This window comes from Diabrotica virgifera, chromosome 6 (assembly GCF_917563875.1).
Source record: "Diabrotica virgifera virgifera chromosome 6, PGI_DIABVI_V3a".
Classification (NCBI taxonomy): domain Eukaryota; kingdom Metazoa; phylum Arthropoda; class Insecta; order Coleoptera; family Chrysomelidae; genus Diabrotica; species Diabrotica virgifera.
Window position 1 is genome coordinate 248,622,987 of NC_065448.1, and position 24,297 is coordinate 248,647,283.

Consider the following 24,297-nt stretch of genomic DNA (forward strand, 5'->3'; position numbering starts at 1 on the left):
TTAACTTACCTTATCTTAATCTGACAATTTTGAGTATTTTTAAGGATAGATTTTTTTTTCGGGCCCCCCTTAACGAAGTCCGCTGTGTTACTAGCTAATATATGGTAGAGGTACATTTGCAAGGCACCAGGTTTCTGCCCATATGATAATCTGACGCACTCGAGTAACTGCAAAACTCCCCGCTTGGGCTCCCCTACCACAAGGAATTCCACAAGATTTAAGAAAGGAAACAAAAACACCACAAACACTCCAGAGTTACCTTGTCAAAGATAATAACAATACCATATGTAAAGGTCTTAACAGAAAAATTTAAACATAAGGAAACAAGTACAACGTCCAAAACCAAACCCAACAACACACAAGAAAGATCCAAAATCTTCAATACCCTGTGAATGCAATACGAAATACCCTGTGAATGCAACACGACATACCCTGTGAATGCAACAATTTCTACGTGGGATAAACTACAAGACCACTAAGTGTCAGGGTAAGCGAGCATAAAACATACAGCACAACCAGTTCCGAGCAGGGTTGCCATATTACACGAATTATCGTGTAATTACACGATTTGTTCCTATTTTACACGATTACACGAATCAAGTACGAAATCTTACGATTTTTACCATTAAAAATTTTCAGTATTATTTTTAATACATTTTTATTAAAATTTACTTAATACTTCCCTGTATTGTTTAAAAATTACTTTGCAAAGAAAGAGAAATCCTCGGATATTTGTAATCTATACCTCTATACTTTCATTCCTAATCATAACATACCATAATGATAACATAAACATCATTGGAAGAGTCTCAAGTTAAGTACTCATTTACACTAAAGTAAAATATAGGGGAATCCCCTGAAAATATTAGTAAGGTATAAATATTAGCCAGTCACCAACCGTTCTTGAATTGTTACGCGCATGCGCGGTAGCGAATAATTATGCGCAGTAACACAGTTTTCGTTACTGCGCAGACTCGTAACCATTCAAGGACGGTTTATTAAGCATTTTCCGACTTTACACGATTTTACACGATTTTCAGTAGTCGAGTTTCACGATTTTTGCTTCACTTCATCTGGCAACCCTGGTTCCGAGTTGTATTTGAGATTTGGATGCGAACTGTTGTTGACGTTCGGTTTCTCAAATTTTTTTAAATTTCATTTTGGTAACGTCTCGCCAAATAAGATACCTGCACGGTACCAAAATAAAATTCAGAAAATATGGAAAAACCGAACGTCAACAACAGTGCGCATCCAAATCTTAAATACAAAGTGCATCTGGTCGTGCTGTACATCAAGAGCAAAGACTTTCAGAAACTCCAGATATTGTTCATCCATCCTTAAAAAAGTTTGTAGTCATCTGGTTCACTGTGGGCTCCTCGAAGAACTCCATATCCACGACTCGAACGTCGATTTAACCAGTTTTTGGACTTCATTAAGTTGGAGGGTCCGAGAAGTTAGCCACATTAGATTTTCATAGAACGTTGAATTGAAGTTGCCAGTTGAAGACAGTGTTGCCATGTGATTATAATGTATATAATGTATAGTATGTTGCACGCTTCAAATATACAGAGAAAACTTCGAAAACTACCTTTTTGCATTATTCTATGGATTTTGATATTTTTTAATTTATGTAAAACACGAACGAATAAATATTTGTTGTTTGTTTTGATGTTAATTGCAATTAATTACTAGAAATTTTTTTGTGGCAATTGCCCTGATAGATTACTGGAGAGATTTGGCAATAGAGTCAGAACGTTTAAATTTACGTTTGCCAGATTGCATATACTCCATCTAATTTACTTACCGTTGTACGTCATCCCCGTCATAGCCCGAGACGTCACATGATACCAACACGAAACATTTAGGCATTAGGTGTGTTCTTTTTTAGAATCAATTTGCCGAGTACACTGGCGTTACAGCCACTAGTTCTTGTTTTCAATTTCTAAAGTTTTTATTTATTTACATTGAATATTAATTTACTTTGCTGTATAATCCACTCCCGTAAAAATTGTGTGATGTATTTGATTTAAAATGAATTCAAGAATTTTTTGTAATTGGGCAACAATGTCAACTTAGATCTCTAACGTAAATAATGACGTGCAACGGTAAGTAAATTAGACGGACTGTAGATGTTCCGCAGATATACATTTTATGACTTTCTTTTTATTATATTATATTTCTTTTTATTATTTTATTATTTGGAATGAATGTACCTGAATACTGAAATGCTCTTAGTTACTGAAAAGTGTTCACTTCGTCAGTACGCTATTTTTGTGTTTATTTTGTATTTTTTTAAATATTAAAATGCCTTAATGTATTAAAAAGTACAACTTCCATTTTAGACAAATTATTTTTCCTAATAGTACTGTGGACTTGTGTATCTGTATTTTCAGTTGCATATATTCTGGAGCATGTTATTATCACAGCTTTTTAATATTTCTGTTTCTGTGGACTTGTATATCTGTGTTTTCAGCTGCATATATATTCTAGAGTCTGTTATTATTTACATTATATTTAAAATTTCTGTCTTTAATCAATGTTAGAGTTTTTTCGATGGCGTTTCGAGTTCAGGTGAAAAGATGCTATATAATAATATTACTAGATAATCTGTAGGTAATTATTGTATTGACGACCTTATTATTTATACAAATCTTATTTTTATATAAATAATAATAAACTAAAAGTATATAGTAAAATCTTAAAACAGCAGAATTTTACTTATTTTGCACTTTATTTGACAAATTTTATTTTCATATAGATTATAATAAACAAAAAAAGAATGTGTGTGTACTTTGTACGCACGTAAGAAGTTATACTTCTACTACATATTATGTGATTTTTAAGACTATACCAAAAATTTAAAAAAATAAAAGAATAATACGCACACAAACACATTGAAAAATGCCACAAAGAAAAAATGATTTCTGGACGATAATAATTGTTGGCAAAAATTTTAAATACGCATTTGCTGAAAAAAAATTATATAACAAATATACTTACAATCATAATATGCATAAAAAAATAAAAAAATAAAACTTGCATCGGGAATTGAACCCTTGAATTTCGTGCCGCTTTGACTCGTAATCGAAGCGTAGACTCACTCGTCCAATTCCACATTATTTATCATGTGGAAAAATACGGTAACTGAACGTTTTACTGTTTGACAATTGTTTTGAAAATTATGTAGTTTAAATTTTGTGGAAGAAAATATAAAAATATAACAAAACAGTAAGAAAACAATATATTAGATGAAGATTGGTAGAACTTTTGTTGGTAATCAAATTAAGTATGTAAATCAAAGCATTACATACCTACTAGATAAATAAATCTACGCCAAAAAATCATAATTTAAAAATAAAAATCGAACCTAATTTGGGATTTCTCTCTAAAATCCGCATTCTTGAGAAAATAAATGTATGTATTTCAACCTAATCCAAATGTATAATTACAATATGATTATAATAAAAACTAAGTACTTACCAAATTAGAATGAGTTTTCCTTGTCCAAAATACTCCAAAAGTCCAAAAATATAGGTATATGAAAACTATTTAAAAAGGCAGTATAACTATTAACTAACTTTTGTTTGTTGTTTCTTTTCACACAAATTTTAAAACGCAACAACCATAAATAATCTAACTACAGCTGTGCCACAGCCACCATATTGAATAATTTTTGACATGTCATTTGAACATCCAATCAGAACAAGTTATAATGCGCATGCGCCCGGTCGCTAGGTTTTCCCATATAAAAATTTACCCTCTATCGCCGGTAAAGAAGTATAACTTCAAAAATATATACCTAGTAAAATCTTACAGCAGCAGAATTTTACTTATTTTACACTTTTTAACTTTATTATTGATACTAAAATCTTGTTATTTCGACATAATTAGAGAAATTTAAAAATTTTTCTCGTTATTTTATCTACATTCCTAGTTAATGTTTTCCATGTTAATAAATAAATTAATAAAAATATATCACATGCTCTTTTCCGATTTATTCTAAAAACACATGGCAATACTGTCATGCCTTCATTTCCTTATATCTGTAGCTAACTTCTCGGACCCTCCAATTTAATGTTGCCCCAGTTTTTTATCCATACTGTACTTCGCCTCCTTTTTTTCTCTTGTTGAGAACCAAAGTAGATGCGATTAGAAACGCTCGATCCATCCTCCTTGAAACACAATTGAAACTGACACTTTATATTGATCAATATTATTGAGTCGTGTGAGGGCTATCGCTTTTTTTACCATTATATTGCGTCAATAATATTGCATCAATAATATTGGCCTTGTAAGGTACCTACGCTTTCTATTTTTAAAAATTGTTTAAGTTTACGTTTCCCTTTACCTTTTAACACCTGGTACGCCCGTGTCTGTCTCCCTCGCATCCTTCGAAAGACAGAAAATCGGCCTTGATGAACCCCAAAATCATTGTTCTCGGCAGAGCCCTTGCCTACACATTTTCAAATAAAAAAAAAAAGAGAAAAAAAAGAGAAATCTCGACTGTCGACTGGAACTGTTCGATTCTTGATGTGTCTGCTTATGTGTAAATTGTGGTTGTGGATGACCCGTTTTTTACGATTTGCTTTTTTTATTGCGAGGTTAAGTGTGGGTTAGAAATTGTTTCTTGTTTAAGATTTCACTCTTACTAAACGTTATACCGAGAATACTAAATAGCTGAAGATGATCAGAGACGGCATTGCATCTGTTTAAATAGTTTCAAAATAAGTATTATCTTTTAAATACATAAAAATTAGTCATAAGCGTAACCAGGATGATCCTAAGGGGGGGTTACAACTACTTGAAAGGGGGGGGGTTACAACTACTGGAAGGTCTCTGACGGGTATGGTGTTAAGCGTATAGAGCTCAAAGTAGATCCCAATGGGGGGGGGGGGGGGGTTATAACCCCCAAAACCCCCCCCCTGGTTACGCCTATGAAATTAGTAATAAATCTATTAATTATTACTAGATTTATAATAAAATGGGTAACGAATTACACACACCCAAACTTTATGGAATCATCTGATATTTCTTACTATTTCGTGCGAATTAAAAAAAAGAAACAAACGAAGTCAAACATTATTTTTAATGTTGTTCTGAAGCTATTTTCTTGTGGCATTTTTATAATCAATTACTTTTAATGGGAAATAAGCCACAATTTTACCAAAAAAATGATTTTATTAACGTTTCGAAGCCCAAATTGGGTTTCGTTGTCAATATACAAAATACTACTAAAATAAACAAAAATGTTGTTGCTAAGTAAAAAAGTTCTTCTAATAATTTTTTTTCTGGTTTTCCCTCGTGATTTACTATGGAATCTCTAACGCGAGAATTTTACTGTCATCGTTGCATTTGGTTATCTTTTTAAAGACAGATCACATGCTATGATTTTTTTGTGACGGATATTCTTGAGTTGGGATTGATTTCATGTAATCGAATGAACTATCTTTTAGTAAAGTCGTCCCAGGAGCGCAACTCATAAATATTAGCTATTGGCTAAGTCTTCTACTTTAAAGTGTATAATAAACGTCTGAATTTCCAAGATAAATAAGTCAGATTAAATAAATTATTAGAAGAATTTTTTTTACTTAGCAACAACATTTTTGTTTATTTTAGTAGTATTTTTTATTTTGACAACGAAACCCAATTTGGGCTTCGAAACGTTAATAAAATCATTTTTTTGGTAAAATTGTGGCTTATTTCCCATTAAAAGTAATTTAATATTTATTTTAAAGCAATTTAATAACAAATACATAACAATTAAATAAAACAATAAAGTATTTAACAAACAAATTGAAAGTAGTTGTTTTAAAGTCAATAGCATACAAAAGTTCAATGTAAAACGAATAATGTTTAAATTGTTTTATTTATTTTTTTTTTGTATTTTGTGGTAGTCAGTGTTATCACCTCTAGTCCTTATGCAAGCTTCAGTTTGCTTGGGCACGCTCCTAATCGAATTATCAACATTTTGTTGTGGTAGGTTGCTCCATCCTTTAAGAGCAGCTTGTATTATGCTTTCTTTTAAGCATATCCCACAAATACTCTATAGGATTAAGCTCGGGTGGGCAAGCCGACCACTCCAAACAAGGGATACCTTCTGCTTCAATGATGTCTATAGTCATTCTAATGATATGTAGAGGTCCATTATCATGCAATAAAATTAAATTTTCTCCTGTTGCGCCTCTCCAGAGCCTGACTACAGGTTATCAACATACCTGTGAGCAGTTAAAGTTGACTAGATGAAAATTAAAGGAGTTTTTTTACGGATCACACTTCCTCTCCAGAACATTACACTTCCCCTTGTATATTTGTGAATATATTTGACAGTTTTCGTTCTTGCTTGTCTTCCTCGATCTCTAAGTACACGATTTCATGGGTCATCTGATTTTACATAAATCCTGAATTTTTTTGAAAATAGCACATTTTGTCAATTCCCAATGTTACAGTTTTGGTGGTGAAGACACCAATTTAGGCGATCAATCTTGTGCTGCCTGGATAACTCGGGAACCCATAACCGTCTCCTGCTGTATACTTCTTGGTACGAACTCTTCTTCTTATCGTTTAAATTGAAACAGTTACACCTGTAGCTTCCAAAATCTGCCTTTGGAGCTGCTGGTAAGAAATGGTTGGGTGTCTTCCAGCTGATTGGACAATTAAACGATCTTGGAGAGCCGTTATTACTTTTGACGACTTTCCCTTGCTTTATTTTTGAGCTTTCCTAGTTCCTGTTACCTAGAATATGTTTTGGACAGAACGCCCTGTATTACGCCTAGCTCTACAGCTATGTCCCTCTGAGAACATTACTTTCTTCACACGACCAATAATCTTTCCTCGTTGTAAGTTCTATAACCCCACATGAGGCATATTTTCGTTTTTGGACGCAAAAGTTAGTTTATTTATTTTTGTTCAATTTGCAACTCAAGCAAATAACCTATACCGTACCGAGCTGTACTATCCGATTGTCTTATATATTCGTTTATTTTCAATAAAAACCTTTATTCTTAGCAACAACAACAAGTTTTTTCAAAAGAAATAAATATTAACAATTTAATAAGAATTAAAATGGTAAATAGTATTTTAAAACTGAGATTTTTCGTGTTGAAAGTTCTTACTGGTACATCCTTAATCTGCGACTTTTTCAATTAATAAGACAGCAGACGACGAATATAGAAAACGAAAGGGAAACGATCACATTCCGCTTTCATTCGTCTAGGAAAAACGGACAGCAGAAGAACTTTCAGTACTCAAATGCGAGTAAATGAAATAAAAATAATAAATGATGGTTTTGCTTGTTTTCAATTCAGAGGGTTGGACACCAGCTAGACAGGCTCTGTTTATACCATTTCAGGCGTCCTCAGTAGCTTTCGTTAGTGTGCCTACCTCTGGACCGAAAAACAGCTCTACCATCATTTTAAAGGGAATCTGAAAAATAATTCAAATTTCCCATCAGACGCGATACAGCGACATCTACTAACAAATTGAAGAATCTCAGATGCAGAATCCACCAATTTAATAAGAATTAAAATGGTAAATAGTATTTTAAAACTGAGATTTTTCGTGTTGAAAGTTCTTACTGGTACATCCTTAATCTGCGACTTTTTCAATTAATAAGACAGCAGACGACGAATATAGAAAACGAAAGGGAAACGATCACATTCCGCTTTCGTTCGTCTAGGAAAAACGGACAGCAGAGGAACTTTCAGTACTCAAATCCGAGTAAAGGAAATAAAAATAATAAATGATGGTTTTGCTTGTTTTCGATCCAGAGGGTTGCACACCAGCTAGACAGGCTCTGTTTCTACCATTTCAGGCGTCCTCAGTAGCTTTCGTTAGTGTGCCTACCTCTGGACCGAAAAACAGCTCTACCATCATTTTAAAGGGAATCTGAAATTATTATTATTTAAATAAATATTACTTTGAAATACATGGTGATTCCATATAAGTTTGGGTGTGTGTATTAATTAGGTATGTTACGCTATTTATAGTTAAGAATAGACGACAACATAGACCAGGGTGTTTAGGAAAAAATAAATCGATTTTTAAATACAGCACCCATCAACATGCAACTTTTTGCATTGTGTTCGGGATGACGTGACGTCAGGAAAAAGTCTACATTAGAAAAATGGGTGGAAATGTATTTCATCATCATCATTAGCTGCTCAACCACTGGTGAGTCTTGGCCTGTTATAGAATCAGCTATAGTCCAGGGTAATAAGGTTTTTTCCATGACACTCGAGCAGCCAGGGTACTGAAGCGTTCTTTCGACAGGTAATATCTATAAGAGCAAATTGTAACTATTTCCTGCGTAGGATCTGGCGGCCATTTTTATTTATAAACAATTAACTGCCAAAAAATGTCATTTTTCCCTTTTTTTTTCAAATCAATGGAAAACAGTGAAACTTATGGTTTTTTTAGTACAAATATCTTTGAGATTATGGAAAAAGCTTTAAAATGACGTATTGCAAAGTTTGATATACTCATTTATTGTTAATATAATTGCGAAAAAAGGTCGGAATTGCAAAAAAAAATTAATTTCGCAATATCTATTGTAAAAATTAGTGTACAGCTTTGAAATTTTTGTCATATAAGGGTTCTTTGGTGCTTAATATGCGATAAAAATTTCAAAGCGATTCATTCAATTGTTTAAATTTTATTCAAATTGTTTATCCCAGAGAGCATTTTTTTTACAATAACATAAGTCAGAAAAAAATGACGTTAGAACCATTCCACAGGTGTCAAATGAAAGAGCATGAGCTATATTTTCAACTTGGTTTAAAAAAACCGAATAAAAAATGCATTTATTAGTAATAAATAATTATGCAAAAGTATCGTAAATCTTTCCTTATAAACTTTTTATTTTGTTATATAAGAAATTATATATATTTATTACAATTTTTTATCAATTATGATATAAATAACATTACTTGGTAGTTGTGCACTAACAGGGTAAAAAAGTTAATTTTTTTGGAAAAAGTTATTCAAAAAGTTTATAAGGAAAGATTTACGATACTTTTGCATAATTATTTATTACTAATAAATGCATTTTTTATTCGCTTTTTTTAAACCAAGTTGAAAATATAGTTCATGCTGTTCCATTTGACATCTGTGGAATGGTCCTAACGTCACTTTTTTCTGACTTATGTTAGTGCAAAAAAAATGCTCACTGAGATAAACAATTCGAATAAAATTTAAACAATTGCATGAATCGCTTTGAAATTTTTATCACGTATTAAGCACCAAAGAACCCTCATTTGACAAAAATTTCAAACTTGTACACTAGTTTTTACAGCAGTTATTGCGAAAATAATTTTTTTTGCAATTCCGACCTTTTTTCGCAATTATATTAACAATAAATGAGTATATCAAACTTTGTAATATGTCATTTTAAAGCTTTTTCCATAATCTCAAAGATATTTGTACTAAAAAAATCATAAGTTTCACTGTTTTCCATTGATTTGAAAAAAAAGGGAAAATGCCATTTTTTGACAGTTAATTGTTTATAAATAAAAATGGCCGCCAGATCCTACGCAGGAAATAGTTACAATTTGTTCCTATATGTATTACTTGTCGAAAAAACGCTTCAGTACCCTGGCTTCTGAAGTGTCACGAACAGGGTATATTTTTGTCTTATTACCCTGGCCTACTACCATTCCTTCCTAGCTTTCGTCTTGTTTTTCCAATTTCGTATTGTTAACACTCGTAAGACCTTTTCCACCTACTTCTTCTATCGTGTTCTGGACCTGCCTTCCTTTTATAAATATGTTTTAACGGCTTTAACTCGTTCATTCTCTCTAAGTAGCCTAGCCACAGCAGTCTGTTTATTTTGATGGACCTACTAATACTAGGTTCATTATAAAGGCGGTAAAGCTCAAAATTATAGCGTCTACGTCATAATGTATTCTCCTGCACGCCTTTATAAATAAATAATTATGAGGATTTTAAGTTCACATAATTGCATAAATTTGAAGTGCATAAAATGCACCCAACAGTGCATAAAAATGTCAAAATCAGTATATTGAGGGCCATATTTTGTTACTTGGAGGTTTTTGGGGTCGCTGAACATAAATACGCAATCAGAACCGACCCGCGGAACACCCGGTGTCCAGTGTCCAGGGTTATTGCTACGGCTTGCCATCTGGAGTTAGAGGCTTTCCGATACTAAATTGATGTAAATAGATTACTCGTCGGTTTTGGGTTTACTGAACATCAATACGCGATCAAAACCGACCTCAGAAAACCCTCGAAATTCGAGAATATGACGTGTCTTAGTAGTCCCTGAGCACCAGGTGTTCCGGAGGTTAGTTCTGATGGCGTATTCTTGTCCACCAACTCCAAAAATCTCTCGTGTAAATTTGGTGCGGAAAACCCTCGAAACTCCAGAAGACGACGTGCCTTTGCAGTGACACTGGGCACCAGGTGCTCCAGAAGTCGGTTCTGATTGTGTATTCTTGTTCAACGACCCCAAACCCCCCGAGTAACAAACAGGGCACCTCGAAACAGTGGTCAATTGATACGATTCTCAGAGATTTCGGAAACGGCCTGAGCCAATTCTTCCTGCGATTTTGCCCTGTATAGTATGGTATAGTTAGACCCAAACCCAGACATCCAAAGTGAAAGTTATCCTCCAACACCAAATTGTTCTATATGGTCCACATAATGTTCAGAAAAAGGTCACACCATTTTGAGCGTCGGGTTTGGGGGGAGAGGGGGGAAAATCTGCAGATTCGTATTTTTTTAAGTTTTTCGTCAATATTTCTAAAACTAAGCGGTTTAGCATGAACAATCTTCTACACAAAATTGTTCTACATTAAATTTTAAATTAAAAAGGCCCTATACATAATCCTTCTAAAATGAACGGTTCCAAAGTTACGGAGGTAGTATAGTATAATTGGTCCAAAAAAGGCCTAACCCAGACATCCAAAGTAAAAGTTTTCCTTCAACACCAAATTGTTCTATATGGTCCACATATTGTTCAGTAAAAAGTTACACCATTTTGAGCGTCCGGTTTGGGGGGGGGGGGGGTGATGGGGGGAGAAGTCGGTACATTAGTAGTTTTTTTACGTTTTTCGTCAATATTTCTAAAACTATGCTTTAGCGTAAGGAATGTTCTATAGAAAAATGTTTTACATAAAATTTAAAACAAAAAAGGTTCTATACATAATTGTTATAAAATCAACGGTTCCAGAGTTACGGAGGGTGAAAAGTGGAGGTTTTCGATACTTTTTATATTTAATGATTTCTCCCCCTTCTCCCTTCCATACCCGACGCTCAAAATGGTGTGACTTTTTTCTGAACATTATGTGGACCATATAGAACAATTTGGTGTTGGAGGATAACTTTCACTTTGGATGTCTGGGTTTTGGGTATAGTTATATCATAAATATTGCCCAAAAAATATAAAAAGTATCGAAAACCTCGACTTTTCACCCTCCGTAACTCTGGAACCGTTGATTTTATAACAATTATGTATAGAACATTTTTTGTTTTAAATTTCATGTAGAACATTTTTGTATATAACATTGTTTACGCTAAAGCATAGTTTTAGAAATATTGACGAAAAATGTGAAAAAACTACTAATTTACCGGTTTCTCTCCCATCTCCCTCCCAAACCGGACGCTCAAAATGGTGTAACTTTTTACTGAACAATATGTGGACCATATAGAACATTTTGGTGTTGGAGGAAAACTTTTACTTTGAATGTTTGGGTTAGGCCTTTTTTTGGACCAGTTATACTATACTACCTCCGTAACTTTGGAACCATTCATTTTAGAAAGATTATGCATAGGGCCTTTTTTATTTCAAATTTAATGTAGAACAATTTTGTATATAAGGTTGTTCATGCTAAACCGCATAGTTTTAGAAATATTGCCGAAAAACTTAAAAAACTACGAATTTACCGATTTCTCCCCCCTCTCCCCCCAAACCCGACGCTCAAAATGGTGTGACTTTTTACTGGACATTGTGTGGACCATATAGAACAATTTGGTGTTGAAGGATAACTTTCACTTTGGATGTCTGGGTTATGCCATCTTTTGGATCAACTATACTGTACTATGTATTATGTGTAGAAAGTTATTCCCTTTTATACCTCTCTAGAGAGGTATAAAAGGAAATATGTAGATTCTATAATATTTAAATCCGAAGGCATGTACCTACTGCCTTAAAGAATCTTTTCCGAGCCCTGAGACTCAATTTGGTTAAAACTACTAGTAGTAATAGTAGTAGTCTTAAACTAGATATCTAATGTCTTGCGATGTGACTTTAGATACAGGTCTACCCTACCGTTGGAATTTATCAATGAAAATCAACCCAGTTTCTTCAAGGCCAAATCAACTCAATTTATCCTAAAAATGTGAAACAAACTAACACAAACAAATTTAAGACATACTCTTTGTCCCTATTATCATTAAGTAAATGATGTGAAATCTGTCTAATAAATTCTAGAATCTAACATATACTACTACATCACTATTTAGATTTTCTGTCAATCAAGTTTGTCCTTTTCATGATCATTTTTCAGTGCGTAACAAATGATAGGAAAAAGGGTAAGTCCGTGATAACTGATAATACACATTTATGACATTTATTCTAACATGACATTTTAGTTAAATCTGACAGTTGTCACATTTTATTTTCAATTTTGAATAAAAACAAATCAAATGTGTTTCTTGCATTTATAAAATGGTATTTTCTTTGATTTGTATAGTCTTATAAATTATACAGATTATATTTGTAATATTATTATCTAATTAAAAATAAATTATTTTTTTATTATGGCGCCATCTATCGATAACTAGAATAACTAGAATAAATGTTGTAAATGTCTGTAATCACGGACGTGCCTTTTTTTCTGTCACATACAATTTAATGCGTTAGAAAGAAATCGAAAAACTGTGACGCACTGAAAGATGATCATGAGACAAAGAATAGCCCACTTATTTCTGTTCGCTGTTTTTTACATCCATTTGATGCCAAGGTGGTAGTCAACATGATATATAACGATCGATAACATTCATGGAACTAGAAAAAGAAAGAAGACAAAACAAAAAAAAATGACAGTGTATTTCATCATATACTATAGACTATAGTACTATAGACTATATAGTATTTGATTTCATCGAATTTTATGCTTCCAGAGGTAGACGCAATTACATTCATTATTCTATATTTTTTATTGACGTTATTGACGACAGTACTGTCGTGGTTGTATTTTATTACTTTTTACGTCTTGTTCATGTACATCATTCAAACTATTATCGTACACGGTTTATTATTTTTCGTTGATTATATCACGTGCCCCCAATCAAACGTGTATCAATTATTGGTCATTCAGTTGTCATTGTAATTGTTCAAAAGCATTCCAACATCCGAACGAATTAAATTCGGTAAAAGTGTATAGAGGGCGCGGCATAACTATTATTCCCACGCTTCACCATTGTGCTGTGCGCCCATTTTGTATTTGATTTAATTTTTTATTGAAACCATCGGCACGCAATGGGTCAAGCCGTTCATTTAGAAAATCAAAAGTCTAGACTGCTGAACATTTGGTTGTTCGATTATTGATTACTGTCTATATTAAACATCTGTACATTGGGTTGTTTTTAAGTTGAGTGTAATGCATGAGATATACATATAAAAGTTTATTTGCCACCAATAGGTCGAACATAAAATTGCCACAAATGAACAAGTTAATAACACAGGAAGTTCGAAAAACACTTGAAGAGCTGAAGAACAGAAAAGCTGCGGGTAAGGACGGAATACCAAACGAATTCTTGAAATATTGTGGAGCAGTAATGACAGAACAAATAACATTAATTAACAAAATTAAACAAACAAAAAGTAAAAAACAGTCAGAAAACTACAGAGGTATCAACTTGTTAAATACTACCCTAAAACTTACAACTAAAATTTTACAAGAACTAATAAATCAGAGGATAACATTTAGCATATGAACAACAGGGTTTTCGTACTGGAAGATCGTGTACAGATGCAATATTCGTTATAAAGCAAATTACATACTGAGAAAGCACTAGAGTATAATATAGACCAGCATTTCTATGTCTGATTGACTTGAAGAAAGCATTTGACAGAATAAGACTCACATATTATGTACTCCATGTGTTTCTTGGATTACAACAAAGCCTTCGATAAGGTCAGACATAACCGCCTTATCGAATTACTTGAAAAGAAAAACTTAGATATGAGGGACATCGGGATCATTAGTGCTATCTATTATAATCAGATCGCTGTGGTAAAAGAGAACAACGCCTTTTCAAATGAAATACAGATTGAGAGGGGCGTCAGACAGGGCTGTGTCCTGTCTCCTACTTTGTTCAATTTGTATTCAGAGGAAATAATCCAGGAAGCACTAGAAGACCTAACCACGGGAATAAAAGTAAATGGCCAACCAATCAATAATATACGGTTTGCCGACGACACTATTTTATTAGCCGAATGTCTTGAGGATTTACAACAAATGGTTGACATTGACAGAGTGGTAGAAGTCAGCCAAGAAAACGGACTGTCCCTAAACACAAAAAAGACACAATTTATGGTAATCATAAAAGCTCAACAGCGCCAAAAAAGCATAACAATACATGGAGAACAAATTAAAAAGGTTGAAAAATATAAATATTTGGGTACAATAATTAATGAAACTAATGAGTACACAGAAGAGATTAAAGCAAGAATAGGACAGGCAAGAAATGCTTTCAACAAACTGAAAGAAGTACAGTCGAACCCGCTTATTAGAATACCTCTTAAAGGAATATCCCGGTTTAAGGAATATAAATTTGAGGTCCCGAAACATTTATAGTAGCAACCAATGATCGGTTATTAGAATATCCCGGTTATAGGAATACTTTTACTTGGCACAAAGGCTATTCCAATAAGCGGGTTTGACTGTACTCTGTAGCAGGGACATTACAATTTCTTTAAAGATGAGACTTCTGAGATGCTACGTGTTCTCCGTATTATTCTATGGATTGGAGGCTTGGACATCAAAGAAGGATGTTTCGGGCAGATTAGAAGCCTTCGAGTTACGGGCCTACAGAAGAATATTAAGAATAAGTTGGGTGGATAGAGTCACGAATATCGAGGTGTTGAGAAGAATGGGAAAAGATAAAGAGGTTGTAAATACAATTAAAGTCAGAAAACTGCAATATCTGGGACATATTATGAGGGGCGAGCGTTATAACTTGTTACAATTAATAATACAAGGAAGAATACAGGGTAGAAGGAGTCGCGGAAGAAGACGCATCTCCTGGTTAAACAATTTGAGAGCTTGGTTTAATTTCACTTCTGCTGATCTCTTTAGAGCAGCGGTATCGAAAGTGCGAATTGCCGTGATGGTTGCCAACCTTCTTAGAGGAGATGACACATGAAGAGGAAGATGTAATCCATTTTCTGTATAATAGAGAAGTTTTCCTAGATATCATAAAAACTATTGAAAGTATCTATCAAGACAATAAAATGGGAGTCAGAATAAATGGACAACTTACGGAACCTGTAGACATGGGCAGCGGAATAAGGACTCATTAAGCTCTATTCTCTTCCAATTTAATTATGGATGAAATCATCAAGAGCGTCAACAAAGGAAGTGGATACAGAATGGGAAACAAATGAGTAAAAATGCTCTGTTACACAGATGACGTAATATTGATAGCCCAAAATGAAGATAGTGTGCAAAAATTAGTCCATAGATGTAACATAAGAGCAAAAGAATTCAACATCACAATTTCATCTCAGAAAATTGAAACAATAGTAATCAGCAAAAAACCAATCAGATGTAAAATAGAAATAGGGCTTTTCATTCACAGTCATTTGTTTCGAGCTTCTGTCATGTGTCACATAATATTAATATATCTACGTCATACGTTATTGATGTAGCCAATGATACAAACAAAAGACGTATGGCGTAGATATATTAATATTATGTGACACATGACAGAAGCTCGAAACAAATGACAATCGATGAAAAGCCCTATTGATGGCATCAGTATTAAACAAGTAATGGATATAAAATTCCTTTGAATTACCAACCTACACCATCCAGCTACGTAAACCTGGACAAAGAAGTGAGAAATCAAGAACAAAAAGCAAATAGACTGGCAGAATGCAGTGTATAATAACACTATATGGCGTATTAACTCTGAGATGAAGTCAAGAATTTAAAAAGGGGGTGTAAATAGGTGTAAATAGAAAAAAAACTGGGATAACCACATACGCAGAATGGGCAGACACGTGTGGTCAAAATAGCAAGAGATATTACCAATCGGTAGAAGAAGTATCTCGCAAAAGATGAAGTAACAACCTTCCATAGAGGTATCAATCCGCCAATGAACAAGCAGAATTGCTTATAAAGAGGAAGAAGAAGACGAAGAAGAACTTTGTTTGTTTTCTGACAATAGTGTTGTTGTTTATTTGGGTTAATATGACTGCGGGCACTAAATCCATTCGCCAAATTAATTCGAAAATAGTACAATTATCTACAGACTTCTTGTGTCCAATTAAAAAAAAATATCGTTTTCTTCACCACTATATTATTCCCAATAAAATCATCATCATCATCATCATTCTCTTTGCCTTATCCCTATGCGGGGTCGGCTTCCCTAATTGCATTTCTCCACACAATTCTATCTTGGGTCATATCAATGTCAATCCCCTTTACCAACATGTCCTGCCTTAGGGTCTCCCCCAGGTCTTCTTTGGTCTGCCTCTCCTACTCCTTCCAGGAATCTGCACTTCAGCTATTCTTCGTATTGGGTGATTAACGTCTCGACGTTGAACATGACCAAACCATCTTAACCTATGCTCTCTCATTTTGGCATCAATTGGTGCCACACCTAGACTTCCCTAATATACTCATTTCTAATTTTATCCTTCTTTGTCACTCCACTCATCCATCTAAGCATTCTCATTTCCTCCATATGCATTCGTTGTTCCTCTTTCTTTTTCACTGCCCAACATTCAGTTCCGTATATCATAGCCGGTCTTATGGCTGTTTTATAGAATTTTCCCTTCAGCTTCATTGGAATTTTTCTGTCACACAACACACCACTCGCTTCTCTCCACTTCATCCATCCAGCCCTAATTTTACTGCATGCATCTCCATCTATTTCTCCATTACTCTGTAATACCGATCCTAGGTACTTAAAACTATTGCTTTTCACAATCATTTCACCATCCAAAGATACCATTTTATTTGTAGTAACTCCATCTTTAAACGAACATTCCAAATACTCTGTCTTTGTCCTACTAAGTTTTAAACCTTTTTGCTCCAGAGCTTGTCTTCACTGTTCCAGTTTTTGTTTCACTATTACCTATTAACACTGCATCATCAGCATACATTAGGCACCATGGAATGCTACCTTGTGGTTTCGCTGTTATCTGGTCCAAAACTAATGAGCATAAATAAGGACTAAGCACCGAGCCTTGGTGCAATCCTACTTTCACCTGAAATTTATCAGTATCTCCTACACCTGTCCTAACACTAGTCGTTACTCCCTCATACATATCTCTCACAATCTTTACACATTCGCCAGGGACTCCTTTCTTATTGAGTGCCCACCACAGAATCTCTCGAGGAACTCTATCATATGCTTTCTCAAGATCAATGAATACCTACCATATGAGCGTTGGTCTCTTTATTCCTGTATTTTTCCTTACAATGCCCTACAGTTGCCTTACAATGAAAATTGCATCTGTTGTTGATCTGCCCTGCATAAAGCCAAATTGATTTGTTATATTTTGTATTACATATTCCCAATAAAATATAAATTTAAAATAACAATAATTATTATTATATTTACCTTTCATCTCTACGCCTATGGGCCTATGACTACAATAATACTACTATAATATTCAATCATAAATAAAATAATTTGGAAAATTAAATAATGTGTACAATTAGCGAAACAATATTAAAAAAAAGAGATGCTTTTTCTATTCTATGATTTTTAAACAAAAATGGCAAAAAATTAGAAATATTAATTAAAAAAGATTATATTCCCACATTGGGATTGAACCCGCGACTTTTGTAGTCGAATACTGCGCCTTAGCCCATTCGACCACTAACCCTAACTTGTTCACGATATGGTTAATCAATGTCATTATTTGACAAGACAATTATTTAAGATGTCAGCTTTTTGATAGTTTTTTTGGTTGTATTTTGTGTTTGTGTTTGTTTATTTTAACGTCTCCTCAAAATGGAAAGATTTTTACGAATCGTAGAAGTTCCGGGAAGAATATTTATATGCAGAAGATTCTGGCCAAATAATGTACATATCTACCGAATTAATAAACAAAAAAAATATCTTATGCTTGTTATTATATTTTTAAAGTAAAATATTTTCCTTTGTTTCAGGTTAAAGTAGTTAAATTTAGTTATATGTGGACCATAAACAACTTTAGTTTTTGTCGAGAAGAAATGGGTGAAGTTCTCAAGTCTTCTACATTTTCCGCTGGCGCGAATGATAAATTAAAATGGTAAGAAAACTATAATTTTTATAAGAAAACAATATTTTTGTTGGAATATTTATTTAGATACCAATAACGAGTATTTATTGATAAGTTTTTTAAAACTATATACCAAAATTTTTGTTAATTACCGTAAAAACAACTATTACTATTGGGAACTATGAAATAATGATGGGAATATACAGAGAGATGTTATATCCTGAGTATGAATGATTATAGGCAAATGTTGGTTTCATTTTATGCTAAAAGAACTTCTAATCATTTTTCTTATAAACTGCAGTTTTTTAAATTGTAACAAACAAATCTAGGAATATATATGTATAAATTGTAATACATATATCTCAATTGTATTTATTTATTCATTTGAGAATATTCTTGTAATAATTATTGTATTGTACATACTTCTTTAAGCGGTTAAAATCTCAATTTGTCTTGGGCATAAAATTAGTTAATAGTGTAATGTAAGTTGCCTACATTTGGCGCAACTCTTGGTGTATAAAAATGAATACACCCAGTATTGACCTGTTAAACTTTTTATAAAATAATAATTGTTATTGTTATTTGTTAAGTTATAATACTATTGATTTGGGTCAATAATATTTTCTTCTCTTATTTTTATTATTTCCATTTTTCTTGAAGAACAAGTGTAAGAGTTTTGAAATTTGCTGCATAGGTTCTTTTTGGTGTAAGGAAGAACATTGACTTTGGAGCAAATAGGTATTTTCTTCTCTTATTTTTATGCTCAAATCTTAGGACCGAAGAGGTTCCCCTCGGGCTCTATTGATTTTGAGAAAATAAGCTTATACCTTTACTTTACTCTTGAAACTTGCTATGTTTATTCCTCTTGGAGTGATGTATAATACTATTGATTTGGAGTCAGTATTTTCTTGTCTTATTTGTATTCTTTTCATTTTTCTTGAAAAGTGGAAGATTTTTGAAACTTGCTACATAGGTTCTTTTGGTGTGAATTTGGAGCGAATAGGTCTTTTCTTCTCTTATATGCTTAAAACTGGGATACAACAGGCTCCTCTTGCTGCAAGGAAGAGCTCTATTTTCTCATATTGTTCTTCTCTGTTCTCTGAAGAGAACAGAAGAAGGAATTATGAAAGGCAAAAAAACGTGGAATGAATAGAAATCTGTTAAGAAGCAAGCCTCTAAGTAAGAGAACAAAGATGAACCTATATTATAATACCTTAATAAGACCTGTTGTTACATATGGGATGGAAACAACTACAGTATACTCTCTCTATAACGAACACGGGTATTACGAGGTTTCGCTTATAACGAGGTATATTAGGTGTCCCACGAAATTCTTATTGAACTATAACCCACTATAACGAGCCATATTTGGTTATAACGAGGAAAAATAAGATCGAAGAACATGTTTCTTTACCTGTTTTTGGCGCAGTCATGGCTGTAAATTAATACCCCAGCTGCCTGTATACATAAATACCAAAAATCTGTGTGCTTATCGAGGCCAGTGCTGTAATAAACTCCACCGCCTGTCAACTTTTTCCTGTTTATCCACCGACTCTTTTTCAAAAGCGCCAGTCAAACAATATTTAGCATCTTATATTGCTCGGAATAACTCACTATAGGAAATTAATGTCTTAGAAAACTACATATTCATATGTATGCACAATATTATTATTGTCTGATATAACGAAATCGGCTTGAAGTAATTATCGGCTTGAAGTAATTAGTCGGCCATGTCAGTTTTCATTATAGAGGGAGTCTACTGTATTAACAAGAGAGAGGAAGATAGCCTGAAATTTGAAAGGGCAATAATGAGAACGATACTGGACCACAATATAACAAGAGAGGGAGAAAGAAGAATGAAAGCAAATGCCGAAATTGAAAAAGAATTAAAGGGAGAAAATATAGTCAGATAAAATCTCTTCGCTTAGAATGGATAGAACATATTTATACAGAGACGCCCACACTCAGATATGTTGAGAAGAGTAACTAACTGGACACCAGTATGGCCCGAAGTATATAGGATGGCCTAGAAGAAGATGAGTGGATGATGGAGAAGAAGATAGATATACCGAAATTGAAGAAGAATTATATATATATATATCCAATCCTGTTACTCCATGAAGGAGCATAGGGCATCCACGAAGCTTCTCCATTCCCCTCTATTTCTGGCCATGGTTGCTATCTCTCCCCAGGTTTTCTTCATTCTTTTGTAGTCTTCTTCAATGGTACTCCTCCATGTTTTGGTCGGGCGTCCTCTGCTTCTTCGTCCTACTGCACTCCATTTGAGTGCTTGTTTTGTTATGTCTGCATTTTCTTTCCTCAGGGTGTGTCCCAGCCAGTTCCATCTTTTCCTCTCTATTGTTGTTCTGATGGGTTCTTGTTTGGTTTTCCTCCATAGTGCTACATTTGTTATGGTATTGGGCCAATATACCTTTAGAATTTTACGTAGACATCTATTTACAAAAACTTGGATTTTATTTACATTTCCGTCAGTTATTGCCCATGTTTCACTCCCATAAAGTAGCACAGTTTTCACGTTACTATTAAATAGCCTTATTTTAGTATTTTGGCTAATCTGTGTTGATCTCCATATATCTGCGAGGGTTCCAAAGGCATGTTGTGCTTTTCGTATTCTCTGTTTAATATCTGCTTAAGCTCCACCTCTTGCACTGATTATACTGCCTAAGTGGCAAAATTCTTGAACCTGTTTTATTTCTTGTTGGTTGATGTATAGTTTGTCACAGTTAGATACTCCTATTCTCATCTCTACTGTCTTGTTCGTGTTAATTTTAAGACCCACTTCTGCCGATTTTACCTCTAGCTTTCTTAACTTGCTCTTCATATCATCTATTGTGTTCGCTACGAAACAGATATCATCTGCGTATTCCATATCTGCTAGTTTTTTGTTCTGAAGGTAGTTCCAAGGGATCCCGTTTTTTCTTTCAATGGTTTTTTCCAGTATATGGTTAAGACATATATTGAAGAGCAAAGGTGACAGTATGCAACCTTGTTTTAAACCTACTTCTATTGTTATTTTATCTGTCATTTACCCTTTATGCAGTACCTGACATGTTGTTTGCTGATACATCATTTTGATTATTCCAATGATCTTAGGAATAGAAAAGAGTCAGGACAGTAGCAAATATACACAGCAAGCTATAAATGACATAGAAAAGTAATCCATCTCACCCAAGAATAGTATTTTGAACGCCATGGCTTTATCTTTAATCCCTAGGGATTGTAATGCTTAATGAACGAATAACTTAGGAATTAATATTATTGACATTTTGTGGCTGCCAGGGGTTCTAAAACATTTTTTTTTTCGAAAAATACGTTTATGTGAACAAAATAAAAATAATTTTGTATAAAACATTTATATAATAATGTATTTAAGCGCATAAATATGTTAAACCTTAATAAACACGTAGGTACCTACAGAAATAATTAAAATACATTTAAACTATATATTTTAGCTTCTTTCTATATCCCGTCTTCCTCACTTTCACTGCCTCCGTCGTAGAAACCAATGAACTGTCAACACGGATGGAATGGGCATGAAGCGAATTTAATGCGGCCATGATGAGAGAGTCTAGTCAGGGAAACATAGAAGAAAATCGCCATCTTTCGTAAACAAACAAATTGATAGTGATAGTCAGGGTTGCCAGATTGGGGTATTTTCCCATAATTTTGGAGTAATTTAAAAGCGTCTATGGGATTTTTTCTAAGCAGAAATGGTTGGGGGATTTGGGGGGGGGGGGGGAATATGGAAGATTTTAAGGAATCATGGGAAATTAAATTTGCGAATGTACATAGAACTGTATATTATACTCTCATATAATCGAAGAAGATAGGACCTATGAATTATTTCCAGGGCCCTCTGTTGATAAGTAGGATAATTTTGGTTTACTGTTCTCTACATTTGACTACTAATTTATTAACATGCGGAAAACATTTTAATTTGGGGGATTTGAGCTTAACTTGAGGGGATTACAGTTTCTAAGTGGGGGATTTATAAAATCACATCTGGCAACTCTGGTCATTATGATAATATCCAACAAATGAAGAAGTCAAATTTTCCCTGGCCAGCTCTGTCTCTCTCTAGGACCTCTCTCTTGTATGTTGGCCGTAATCTCGCTTCACTATTTGAATGGGACGGGGCCATTCCATCCGTGTTGACAGTTCATTGGTGTAAACACATTAAAATGACATTAATTTCATCTTGGAAATCAGCCATTAAGAATAACAATAAACTGCAATTAGGGATCCAAATTTTCCAAATAAGCAATTAATTACTCAATACAATGTTATCAGTAATAATTTTAAGCTTATTTAATATTCTTTGTTATAATTTAATTTAGGTGAACTGACCATCAACAATTATACTTTATTTATTCTCAACTGTAGGACCTGGTAGGATAATATAAAACTTTACTTAAACTTGACTGACAATCTATTTATATTTTTCTTGACATTACTTCAGAACTGTCTATAAGTACTGTCAATACATAAATTAACAACCACAGAACAACATCCACTTTTAATGTTGAATATTCTAATATTCTTAATCAAAAAAAGTTATTATGCATATCGATTATAAAATTGCTGATTACTTTTCGAAAATGACTATCACTCACAAAAAAACAATGAAAAATATTGTTTTACTTGACTGTAACGGGTTAGTTTTAATTTAACATTTTTAGGGACCTACATTTTTAGGACCTTGGTAATGTCCGATTGAAAATTCTTTTGAAGAAAATCGGCATCGCCGCGCTAAAAACTCCCATAAGGATTGTATTGCCATATAGTGCAGTCACTGAAGGTTTTCACCTCCGATTTCGTTGAACCTCCATCGATTTTCATGAAAATTGGTGAGTAATTAGAGGATACCTCAAGGAACAAAGGTGACATGATGCCAACTTGCGCTTTTACCCTGGAGGTGGATGCCACCCCTTCTCGGGGGTGAAAATTATTTTATTAAAAATAATACCATAAGTCGATAGAGGGACAAATTATAAGCAAAATTTGTTATATAAAGTTATTAAAATAAATCAATACTTTTTGAGTTATTAAAGACCAAAAGATTTTATTTCTTCGTAAAAAAATGCATGTTTTAAATCGGTTTTTCACGTATAAATCAAAAACTATAAGCTTTTACAAAAAAGTTATTATTACTAAAATTGAAGATAATAAAAAATTGAACACACTCGTCACATAAAAAACTAAACTAATGTTAATTCAAAGGAAGTTATTGGCAATTGAATGTGTATTTTTTTCGACCAGTACTCAAATCTAAGTAAACTTATTCAAGTTAAAATTCAAGCTTAAATAACGGGAAAACGATGCAATGTATAAAATATTCCTGCTAACCATTTGCCAAAGTACTTCGAAATACCTATCAAATGAGCTTCAGAACAAGGTAATAGCGTCAAAATTAAGCAAGTTATACAAGTTCTTACAAAAAGTTCTTTATATTAGTATAAGTAATGTTTTCGATTATTTTGACCGGTTTAGAATGCATATTTTTGAAAAAAAGATATGATTTAAAAAAATCATAATTTTTAAAATTATTGTAATTCTCATATTCTTTTGATAATAACTCCAAAAATACTCAATATACGTAAAAAATTATATATAACCCAATTTTAGTTTTCTCTGTGCCAAATATTTTACCTGTTTTACTATTTCTATAGGGTAAAAAATAACCGAGATAGAAACGTTTAAATCTTAAATTTTGCTGTGGGAACCATGCAACCGGGGTCATTTAACCTTTAATTTTTAAAAAAGTAAGGGGTTTAAAAGATTAGGTTCAACGTGCTTAAATATCACTTGGAATGTACTTT

The 24,297-nt window shown here is 33.4% G+C and overlaps 1 protein-coding gene across 17 annotated transcripts in view; it reads left to right on the forward strand.

Moving 5' to 3' along the window:
* The window catches only part of LOC126887500 (protein roadkill), a 506,726-nt gene that overhangs the window by 271,235 nt on the left and 211,194 nt on the right, over positions 1–24,297 (forward strand). For 11 of the 17 annotated variants that reach the window (XR_007699087.1, XR_007699088.1, XR_007699086.1 and 8 more), the window contains one exon: positions 18,366–18,487. The exons of 4 other annotated variants lie outside the window; for them this stretch is intronic. Coding sequence is in view for 2 of the 13 variants with exons in the window: in XM_050655115.1 (XP_050511072.1) it covers positions 18,366–18,487 (122 nt within the window). In the remaining 11 variants the exon portion in view is untranslated. Of the gene's footprint in view, positions 1–18,131; positions 18,280–18,365; positions 18,488–24,297 lie in introns of those variants that run through there. 2 more of the 17 variants (XR_007699089.1, XM_050655119.1) reach the window with 2 other exon arrangements.